This window comes from Oncorhynchus gorbuscha, linkage group LG05, assembly GCF_021184085.1.
Source record: "Oncorhynchus gorbuscha isolate QuinsamMale2020 ecotype Even-year linkage group LG05, OgorEven_v1.0, whole genome shotgun sequence".
Taxonomy (NCBI): domain Eukaryota; kingdom Metazoa; phylum Chordata; class Actinopteri; order Salmoniformes; family Salmonidae; genus Oncorhynchus; species Oncorhynchus gorbuscha.
Window position 1 is genome coordinate 92,157,152 of NC_060177.1, and position 12,500 is coordinate 92,169,651.

The window sequence follows — 12,500 nt, forward strand, 5'->3', positions numbered from 1 at the left end:
GACCAATGCCAAATCTTTTCAGTCTCCTGAGGGGGGAAAAAACATTGTTGGGTCCTCTTCAGGACTGTCATGTGTGTTTGGACCATGATAGTTTGTTGGAACCAAGGAACATGAAACTCTCCTCCCTATAGGATGTCTCATCGTTGTCGGTGATCAGGACTACCACCATTGGATCATCAGCAAACTTAATGATGGTGTTGGAGTCGTGCCTGGTCATGCAGTTGTGGGTGAACAGGGAGTACAGGAGGGGACTGAGCACGCACCCCTGGGGGGCTCCAGTGTTGAGGATCAGCGTGGCAGATGGGTTGTTACCTACCCTTACCACCTGGGGGCAACCCGATATTGACCTGCTAGCTAGAGGATGTAACCTAGGCTAAGTTTAGGTTGTAGTGATATTGACCTGCTAGCTAGAGGATGTAACCTAGGCTAAGTTTAGGTTGTAGTGATATTGACCTGCTAGCTAGAGGATGTAACCTAGGCTAAGTTTAGGATGTAGTGACACTGACCTGCTCCAATCCCAGAGACCACGGCGCCATCGCTGACTCCTCCTGTGTTGGCATTGTTAGAGGGAGCGTTGTGAGGAGCCAGGCTTGGCTGGAACAGACACCTAGAGACAGGAGGAACATACAGTACATTAAATTACTAAATCTAATATAATCTGATACACAGTACACTGAGGGTAAAAAAACATTAAGAATATGAATTTGCCCTCATAACAGGCCGTCATTGTAAATAAGAATTTGTTCTGAACTGGCTTGCCTAGTTAAATAAAGGTCAAATAATATATATATATATTTTTAAACAGGCTCAATTGGTCGGGGACATGGACTCTACAAGGTGTTGAAATCGTTCCACAGGGATCCCGGCCCATGTTGACTTCACACTCTTGTGTCGAGTTGACTCAATGTCCTTTAGGTGGTGGACCGTTCTTGATACACACAGGGAAACTGTTGAGTGTGAAAAAACTCAGCAGTGTTGCAGTTCTTGACACAAACCGGTGCGCCTGGCACCTACTACCATAACCTGTTTAAAGGCACTTAAATCTTTCGTCTTGCCCCATTCACCCTCTGAATGGCACACATACACAATCCATGTCTCAATTGCCTCAAGGCTTAAAAAGTCATTCTTTAAACAGTCTCCCCCCCTTCATCTACTCTGATTGATGTGGATTTAACAAGTGACGTCAATAAGGGCTTTCACCTGGTCAGTCTATGTCAAGGAAAGGGCAGGCGTACTTAATGTTTTGTCCACTCAGTGTAATATATAATCTAGAGGGAGCATTATGAAGGGGCCAGACTGGGCAGGAACAGACTCCTAGAGATATAATCTAGAGGGAGCATTAGATATATAATCTAGAGAGAGCATTAGAGATATAATCTAGAGGGAGCATTAGAGATATAATCTAGAGGGAGCATTAGAGATATAATCTAGAGGGAGCATTAGAGATATAATCATTAGAGATATAATCTAGAGGGGAGCATTAGAGATATAATCTAGAGGGGAGCATTAGAGATATAATCTAGAGGGAGCATTAGAGATATAATCTAGAGGGGAGCATTAGAGATATAATCTAGAGGGGAGCATTAGAGATATAATCTAGAGGGGAGCATTAGAGATATAATCTAGAGGGAGCATTAGAGATATAATCTAGAGGGGAGCATTAGAGATATAATCTAGAAGGAGCATTAGAGATATAATCTAGAGGGAGCATTATAGATATAATCTAGAGGGGAGCATTAGAGATATAATCTAGAGGGAGCATTATGAAGGGGCCAGACTGGGCAGGAACAGACACCTAGAGATATAATCTAGAGGGAGCATTATGAAAGGGGCCAGACAGGGCAGGAACAGACACCTAGAGATATAATCTAGAGGGAGCATTAGAGATATAATCTAGAGGGAGCATTAGAGATATAATCTAGAGGGAGCATTAGAGATATAATCTAGAGGGGAGCATTAGAGATATAATCTAGAGGGAGCATTAGAGATATAATCTAGAGGGGAGCATTAGAGATATAATCTAATGATCCCCTCTATATTTATAGAGGGGAGCATTAGAGATATAATCTCTAGATATAATCTAGAGGGAGCATTAGAGATATAATCTAGAGGGAGCATTATAGATATAATCTAGAGGGGAGCATTAGAGATATAATCTAGAGGGAGCATTATGAAGGGGCCAGGCTGGGCAGGAACAGACACCTAGAGATATAATCTAGAGGGAGCATTAGAGATATAATCTAGAGGGATCATTAGAGATATAATCTAAAGGGAGCATTAGAGATATAATCTAGAGGGGAGCATTAGAGATATAATCTAGAGGGGAGCATTAGAGATATAATCTAGAGGGATCATTAGAGATATAATCTAGAGGGAGCATTAGAGATATAATCTAGAGGGAGCATTAGAGATATAATCTAGAGGGAGCATTATAGATATAATCTAGAGGGGAGCATTAGAGATATAATCTAGAGGGAGCATTATGAAGGGGCCAGGCTGGGCAGGAACAGACACCTAGAGCTATAATCTAGAGGGAGCATTAGAGATATAATCTAGAGGGAGCATTAGAGATATAATCTAGAGGGAGCATTAGAGATATAATATAGAGAGAGCATGATGAAGGGGCCAGACTGGGCAGGAACAGACACCTAGAGGGAGCATTAGAGATATAATCTAGAGGGAGCATTAGAGATATAACCTAGAGAGAGCATTACGAAGGGGCTGTTTTAACTGTCATTATAAGTAGGTATGGATTTTTTTTTTAAATCACTGTGGGGAAACCACAAAAGTAAAATCCTTAAATTCATCTTTTAAAAAAACACACACATTTTTTACAAGTCAAAATGAATTCTCCCCCAGTTCCACCCTCTATTTAGTTTGACACTAACTGCATCCAACAGGAGTCCAGACCAAAAAACAAACAAAAAAAGAGCTGTCATGTCTGCTCAGCGTTTGCTTCACAACTCCGAGCTTTATTACCGCTAGAGAATAGACAGAACGAAAAGAGAATAGACTGAACTCTTTTTCTTCACAGTAAATCACTGACGTTACAAAGTCAATGACAGGATCTTAGCTTGTAAGAAACATGTGACTAAGTTAGACTCCCTAGACCTCGGCTAGTTGTTATTTTCTCTCAACTTGGACATATCAGCAGGCTCGGGGATGGGACGACTGGCAACCCGAGGGTTTTGTAGGCTAGCTTTAGAAATGCACCATTTTTCCTCTCTGTGGCAAAAATGTGTAGAATTGCCGGAAATGAACTCTAATAAATGTATTTTTCTCTCTCCGTTGTCAAGAGGGAGGGCCACTGAAATGTTTTGCTCAGCACAACTCCGGCTCCCCTCAACAGAATAGACAGAACTCGGGCCTGTCTCTGACTGCATGTGTGGGTCATGGATGTTAGCTTGTAAGCAGACTCAAAGCCCCTGCAGACCCACAATCCACTGCAGACCCACATGGCCGCTGGCAGACCCACAATCCACTGCAGACCCACAATTTTTCCCCTGCAGACCCACAATCCACTGCAGACCCACAAGCCCCTGCAGACCCACAAGCCCCTGCAGACCCACAAGCCCCTGCAGACCCACAAGCCACTGCAGACCCACAAGCCCCTGCAGACCCACAAGCCACTGCAGACCCACAAGCCACTGCAGACCCACAAGCCACTGCAGACCCACAAGCCCCTGCAGACCCACAAGCCACTGCAGACCCACAAGCCCTGCAGACCCACAAGCCACTGCAGACCCACAAGCCACTGCAGACCCACAAGCCACTGCAGACCCACAAGCCACTGCAGACCCACAAGCCACTGCAGACCCACAAGCCCCTGCAGACCCACAAGCCACTGCAGACCCACAAGCCACTGCAGACCCACAAGCCACTGCAGACCCACAAGCCACTGCAGACCCACAAGCCACTGCAGACCCACAAGCCACTGCAGACCCACAAGCCACTGCAGACCCACAAGCCACTGCAGACCCACAAGCCACTGCAGACCCACAAGCCACTGCAGACCCACAAGCCACTGCAGACCCACAAGCCCTGCAGAACCACAAGCCACTGCAGACCCACAAGCCACTGCAGACCCACAAGCCCTGCAGAACCACAAGCCACTGCAGACCCACAAGCCACTGCAGACCCACAAGCCACTGCAGACCCACAAGCCACTGCAGACCCACAAGCCACTGCAGACCCACAAGCCACTGCAGACCCACAAGCCACTGCAGACCCACAAGCCACTGCAGACCCACAAGCCACTGCAGACCCACAAGCCACTGCAGACCCACAAGCCACTGCAGACCCACAAGCCACTGCAGACCCACAAGCCACCCCTCATGAGTTTAGTTTTTTGTAGCACTCAAACCGTCCAAGTTGCCCACCCCTGAGCTATCTGTTCTCTCTCAACATGAAAACATTGTTGTTGTCACCGACTACCTGAATACCCACTTTGGGGATTTATGGTCTAACCTTCTGACAAAATCTCGAGAAAGAAATGAAAGGAACGGTGTCAAATTGTAACGCGAATGTCAAACATGAGCTTAGAACAGCGTTCTGACGAAGTAAAAGAGTAAAACTATTAAAGTATTAAAAGAGCAGTAATGGAATTGGAAAACACAAAAAAGACCAGGACCTCCTTTATAACCGTGGCGGAAGATATACACAAAAATATTTGCGTTTAAAAAAAAAAGTTTTTTTTTTTTAAAGACAACATACGGACAAAAATGTTGATTTCTAAACCTGCCGTGTTCCCTGTTATAATCAGACCTGTCCTGAACCTGCCGTGATTCAGTCACCTTTTAAGGTGACAATAACACCCTTGTTTGCTGTATACTTTGGAAGTTTTGGAATGAAGCAGTCTTCTACAGGAAATAGCGATGGAGAACATGCCCAAATGTCTTTGGGGGGGGGGAAGAATGTTAAACTTTGCAGTAAAATTTGCTATAAGACTATCTGACAGACAAAAAAAAACGGTTGCTGTAAAAAAAGATTGTTTGAATTGAAGAGGGCCTAATGTTTTGCATTGACTTTTTCCCTCTCATTTATATGAAGCACTGAAACTTTGTCTGCTGACACACTACAATGTAAAAGATCAACTGTCTGTTTATCACGGAAATGTAAAAAAATATTAGCCTAGGAAATAGATGCCCATTTATAATTATTTTAAAAATCGCAAGGATGGGCCTCCCGAGTGGCGTAGTTGTCTAAGGTACTGCATCGCAGTGCCTAGCTGTGCCACCAGAGATTCTGGGTTTGAGTCCAGGCGCTGTCGTAGCCGGCCACGACCGGGAGGTCCATGGGCGACGCACAATTGGCCCAGCGTCGTCCGGGTTAGGGAGGGTTTGGCTGGTAGAGATGTCCTTGTCCCATCATGCACTAGCGACTCCTGCGGCGGACCGGGCTCAGTGAACGCTGACACCATCGCCAGGTGTAACAGTGTTTCCTCCGACACATTGGTGTGTCTGGCTTCCGGGTTAAGCGGGCATTGTGTCAAGAAGCAGTGAGGCTTGGTTGGGTTGTGTTTCGGAGGACGCATGGCTCTCGACCTTCACCTCTCCCGAGTCCGTACGGGAGTTGCAGCGATGAGACAAGACTGTAACTACCAATTGGGGAGAAAAAAGGGGTTAAAAAAAAAAAAAACGCAACTACATTGAACAAAAATATAGACGAGTTACCGTTCAGATAAGGATACATTCATTAAGCCATAATCTATGGATTTGACATGCATCTGTTGGTCATAGATGCAGAGGCGTGGATCAGAAAAGCAGTCAGTGTCTGGAGTGACCACCATTTGCCTCATGTAGCGCGATATCCTTCAGAATTGATATTTAATGACTGTGCGAAGTTGCTGGATATTGTCAGGAACTGAAACTAGCTGTCGTACACGTCGATCCAGAGCATCCCAAACATGCTCATTGGGTGACATGTCTGGTGAGTATGCAGACCATGAAAGAACTGGGACTTTTTCAGCTTCCAGGAATTGTGTACAGATCCTTTGCAACATGGGGCTGTGCATTATCATGCCGAAACATGAGGTGATGGAGGCGGATGAATTTGCACGACAATGGGCTTCAAGGATCTCCTCACGGTATCTCTGTGCATTCAAATTTCCATTGATTTAAATGCAATTGTGTTTGTTGTCCGTAGCTTATACCTGCCCATACCATAACCCCACCACCAACACGGGGCACTCTGTTCACAACGTTGATATCAGCAAACCGATCGCCCCCACGATGCCATACACCACTGTCTGCCATCTGCCCGGTACAGTTGAACCCGGGAATCATCCGTGAAGAGCACACGACTACAGCGTACCAGTGACCATCGAAGGTCAGCATTTTTCCCACTGAAGTAGGTTATGATGCCGTACTGCAGTCAGGTCAAGATCCTGGTGAGGACGACGGGCGGATGAGCTTCTCTGATACGGTTTCTGATAGTTTCTGACAGAAAACTCACAGTTTCATCAGCTGTTTGGGTAGCTGGTCTCAGACGATCCAGCCAAATAAAGAAGTCGGATGTTGAGGTCCTGGGCTGACGTTGTTACTTACACGTGGTCTGCAGTTGTGAGGCACGTCGGATGTAGTGCCAAATTCTCTAACGCGACGATGGATTATGGTAGGACGCACGGTTTCTAAATGAGGCCCCTGGGCCCCTCCCTCCTCTGTGGTTTGCTAATAACCATCGCTATCCCATCTACAGAAACAACAGTGGCTCTTGAATACACACACACACACAAGTTTGTACTCCCTATTTACACACACTGACGGGTCCCGTGTGTGTTGTGACAGACCAGTTAATGACGCCCCAACCATTTAGTACCAACCTACCAGCTGCCCCAGAACTTTCCCTATATGAGCCAGCTGTGTGTGTGTGTGTGTGTGTTGGGGGATGGGTCCTAATAGGGGCTGGGGTATTAATATTTCATAGTGACAGATGGGGTAGAGGGGAAGGGGTGTGTGCGCGGTGTGGATAGTCTCGTGTGCGTTTGTGTTGAACAAAAGTGGGACAGTGCCTGTTTGCTTCCAGAGACAACATGTACTAACTATTCTGATGCAGCTGGGCACAGCGGGATGGAGATGGGGTTGGACTGGATGACTCTAACCATAGAAAGAAATAATAACAATAATAATAATAGCGAGCAGCAACAAGGGATAACAAAGCAAGCACTCTATCATGTAGGAAGTACGGAGCATTCAGGAAGTATTCAGACCCCTTGACTTTTTCCACATTTTGTTATGTTACAGTCTTATTCTAAAATGGATTTATTTTCATTTTTATGTCCCCATCAATCTACACGTAATACTACATAATGACAAAATGAAAACAGGTTTTTATACATTTTTCCAAATTAATAAAATATTTAAAAAATTTAAAAACAGAAATACCTTATAAGTATTCAGACCCTTTTCTTTGAGACTCGAAATTCAGCTCAGGTGCATCCCGTTTCTATTGATCAATTTGATTGGAATCCACCTGTGGTAAGTTCAACTGATTGGACATGATTTGAAAAGGAACACACCTGTCTATATAAGGTCCCACAGTTGACAGTGCATGTCAGAGTAAAAAAACCAAGTCATGACGTCAAAGGAATTGCCCGTATAGCTCAGAGACAGGATGTCGAGGCACCGATCTGGGGAAGAATAACCAACGGCGCTGACGGAGATAGGATTCGTAGTATTTGTAGTATTTGTAGTATTTGTAGTATTCGTAGTATTTGTAGTATTTGTAGTATTTCTAGTATTCGTAGTATTTCTAGTATTTCTAGTATTTGTAGTATTTTATTTTTATGTACTATTTCTTACATATTTAGCTCAGGAAGTGCTTTGTGTCATTACATACAGCCGGGAAGAACATTTGGATATTAGAGCGGCTGTAACTCACCAGAAATACCAGCATTACGACCAGGAATACGACTTCCCCGGAGCAGCTCCTGTGTTCACTCTCCCCAGAGCAATTGAACTTATTCCAGAGACCGACCCAAAACATCAACAGGGGAGGAGAGGCACTCGAGGCAGCCTGCTGGTTCGACTTAGGAGGCCCGCACAACCCCCCCCCCCCCCCCCACCGCTTCCGAGTATATTACTCGCTAATGTTCAGTCTTTGGGTAACAAAGTTGATGAGCTTAGAGCAAGGATTTCTTTCCAGAGAGACATCGGGGCCTGTAACATACTTTGTTTCACGGAAACATGGCTCTCTCGGGACACTCTGTCGGAGTCAGTAAAGCCAGCAGGATTCTCAGTACATCACGCAGACAGGAATAAATATCTCTCCGGGAAGCAGAAGAGCTTTAATGATTAATGACTCTTGGTTCTAGGCACATACAGGAACTCAAGTCATTTTGTTCACCTGACCAAGAATACGTCACAATTAAATGCCGACCATATTATCTCCCAAGAGAATTCTCCTCAGTCACCGTCAAGACCGTTTACATCCCACCTCAAGCCGAAACCTCGGCGGCCCTCAAAGAACTTCAAACTGTACACCACAAACCACAGCATTTATGTGAGCTGGGGATTTTAACAAAGCAAATCTGAGGACTGAAATTCTATCAACATGTTGACTGTCTTACTCGCACTACTAAGACTCTCGGCCATTGCTATTCAAACTTCCGGAATGCTTACAAGGCCCTCCCCCACCCTCCTGTCGGCAAATCTGACCACGGCTTCAGAAACTCAAACAGGAAGTGCCCGTGCTTCGTACTACTCAACGCTGGTCTGACCAATCAGAATCCACGCTTCAGGATTGTTTTGATCACGTGTACTGGGATATGTTCCATGGTAGCGTGCAAAAATAATCTTGACGCATACACGGATACGGTGACTGAGTTCATAAGGATGTGTATAGGAGATGTAGTACTGTGACTATTAAAACCCTAACCAGAAACTGTAGATAGACGGTAACATTCACGCGAACCACCACATTTAACAATGGCAAGGCAACTGGTAACATGGCAGAATATAAACAGTGTAGTTATTCACTCCGCAAGGCAATAAAACAATCAAACAAGCTAAACGTCAGTATAGAGACAAAGTGGAGTCGCAATTCAACGGCTCAGACACGAGACGTATGTGGCAGGGACTACAGACAATCACAGACCACAAAAGGAAAACCAGCCACGTCACAGAGACCGACGTTTTGCTTCCAGACAAAGCTAAACACTTCGCACACTTTGCGGATAAACCAGTGCCGCCGCCGTCCTTCTCCGTGGACGACGTGAGTAAAACATTTACATTTACATTACATTTAAGTCATTTAGCAGACACTCTTATCCAGAGCGACTTACAAATTGGTATTTAAACGCGTTAACCCTCGCAGGGCAACCGGTCCAGACGGCATCCCTAGCCGCGCCCTCAGAGCATGCGCAGACCAGCTGGATGGAGTGTTTACGGACATATTCAATCTCTCCCTATCCCAGTCTGCTGTCCCCACATGCTTCAAGATGGCCACCATTGTTCCTGTACCCAAGAAGGCAAAGGTAACTGAACTAAATGATATCGCATTGTAGCATTCACCTCTGTCATCATGAAGTGCTTTGAGAAACTAGTCAAGGATCATATCACCTCTACCTTACCTGACACCCTAGACCCACTTCAAATTGCTTACCGCCCCAATAGATCCACAGACAATGAAATTGCCATCACACAGCACACTGCCCTATCCCATCGGTACAAGAGGAATAACTATGTAAAAATGCTGTTTATTGAGTATCGCTCAGCATTCAACACCATAGTACCCTTCAAGCTCATCATGAAACTCGAGGACTTGGGTCTGAACCCGGCCCTGTGCGACTGGGTCCTGGACTTCCTGACGGGCCACCCCCCAGGTGGTGAAGGTAGGAAACAACACCTCCACTCCGATGATCCTCAACACTGGGTCCCCACAAGGATGTGTGCTCAGCCTCTTCCTGTACTCCCTGTTCATCCACGACTAGGTGGCCATGCTCCAACTCAACCATCAAGTTTGCAGACGACACAAAAGTAGTAGGCTTGATTACCAATGATGACGAGGGACAGTCAACGTCTCTCATTCAACGTCAACAAAACAAAGGAGATGATCGTGGACTTCAGGAAACAGGAGAGGGTGCACCCCCCCCCCTTCCTACATCGACGGGAACGCAGTGGAGAAGGTGGAAAGCTTCAACTTCCTCGGCGTACACATCACTGACAAAAACTGAAATGGACCACCCACACAGACAGTGTGGTGAAGAAGGCGCAACAGAGCCTCTTCAACCTCAGGAGGCTAAAGAAATTTGGCTTGTCACCTAAAACCCTCACAACTTTTTATAGATGTACAATTGAAAGCATCCATTTTGGGCTGTTTCACCGCCTAGCCGTGACTGAATCCTGGCTTAGGAAGGCCACCAAAAATCCTGACATTTCCATCCCCAACTACAACATTTACGACAAGATAGAACTGCCAAAGGGGGCGGAGTTGCAATCTACTGCATAGATAGTCTGCAGAGTTCTGTCATACTATCCAGGTCTGTGCCCAAACAGTTTGAGCTTCTACTTCCAAAATCCACCTTTCCAGAAACAAGTCTCTCACCGTTGCCGCTTGCTATAGACCCCCGTCAGCCCCCAGCTGTGCCCTGGACACCATATGTGAATTAGGTTAGGTGACCTAAACTGCGATATACTTAACACCCCGGCCGTCCTACAATCTAAGCAAGATGCCCTCAATCTCACACAAATTATCAAGGAACCTACCAGGTACAACCCTACATCCGTAACCATGGGTAGCCTCTTAGATACCATCCTGACCAACCTGCCCTCTAAATACACCTCCGCCATCTTCAACCAGGATCTCAGCGATCACTGCCTCATTGCCTGCGTCCGTAATGGGTCAGCGGTCAAACGACCACCCATCATCACTGTCAAACGCTCCCTAAAACACTTCAGCGAGCAGGCCTTTCTAATCGACCTGGCCCGGGTATCCTGGAAGGATATTGACCTCATCCCGTCGGTAGAGGATGACTGGTTGCTCTTTATAAGTGCTTTCCTCACCATCTTAAATAAGCATGTCCCATTCAAAAAGAACAGATATAGCCCTCGACTCCACACTTGACTGCCCTTGACCAGCACAAAAACATCCTGTGGTGTTCTGCATTAGCATCGAATAGCCCTCGCATTATGCAACTTTTCAGAAAAGTAAGCAACCAATATACACAGTCCTGTAACGCTAATTACAAAAAGTTTTGGGATACTGTAAAGTCCATGAATAAAAGGGCTCCTCCTCCCAGATGCCCACTGCACTGAAGCTAGGAAACACTGTCACCACCGATACATCTACGATAATCGATCATTTCAACAAGCATTTTTCCACAGCTGGCCATGCTTTCCACCTGGCTACCCCTACCCCGGCCAACAGCTCCAAAGATTGGAAAGCTGCCGCGGTCATCCCCTTCTTCAAAGGGGGAGACACTCTAGACCCAAACTGTTACTGACCTATATCTATCTTACCTTGCCTTTCTAAGGTCTTCGAAAGCCAAGTTAACAAACAGATCACCGACCATTTCGAAACCGTACCTTCTCAGCTATGCAATATGGTTTCAGAGCTGGTCATGGGTGCACCTCAGCCACGCTCAAGGTCCTAAACAATATCGTAACCGCCATAGATAAAAGATAGTACTGTGCAGCCGTATTCATCAACCTGGCCAAGGCTTTCGACTCTGTCAATCACCACATTCTCATCAGCAGACTCAATAGCCTTGGTTTCTCAGATGACTGCCTCGCCTGGTTCACTAACTACTTCTCAGACAGAGTTCAGTGTGTCAAATCGGAGGGCCTGCTGTACGGACCTCTGGCAGTCTCTATGGGGGTGCCACAGGGTTCAATTCTCGGGCCGACTCTTTTCTCTGTATATATCAATGATGTCGCTCTTGCTGCTGGTGAATCTCTGATCCACCTCTACGCAGACGACACCATTCTGTATACTTCTGGCACTTCTTTGGACATTGTGTTCACAAACCTCCAAACGAGCTTCAATGCCATACAACACTCCTTCCGTGGCCTCCAATTGCTTTTAAATGCTCGTAAAACTAAATGCACGCTCTTCAACCGATTGTTGCCCGCACTCACCCGCCCGACTAGCATCACTACTCTGGACGGTTCTGACTTAGAATATGTGGACAACTACAAATACTTAGGTGTCTGGTTCAACTGTAAACTCTCCTTCTAGACTCACATTAAGCATCTCCAGTCCAAAATTAAATCTAGAATTGGCTTCCTATTTCGCAACAAAACATCCTTCACTCATGCTGCCAAACATACCCTCGTAAAACTGACTAGCCTTCTGATCCTTGACTTTGGCGATGTAATTTACAAAATAGCCTCCAACACTCTACTCAGCAAATTGGATGCAGTCTATCACAGTGCCATCCATTTTGTCACCAAAGCCCCATACACTACCCGTCACTGCGACCTGTATGCTCTTGTTGGCCCTCGCTACATATTCATTGCCAAACCCACTGGCTCCAGGTCATATGTAAGTCTTTGCTAGTTAAA

General features: G+C 45.8%; 1 protein-coding gene across 1 annotated transcript in view; it reads right to left on the minus strand.

The window, feature by feature from the left end:
• wdfy3 (WD repeat and FYVE domain containing 3) overlaps positions 1-12,500 on the minus strand; it is a 206,092-nt gene that overhangs the window by 98,582 nt on the left and 95,010 nt on the right. The window contains 1 exon segment of the mRNA XM_046351507.1: positions 507-607. Within this exon segment, the coding sequence (XP_046207463.1) occupies positions 507-607 (101 nt within the window).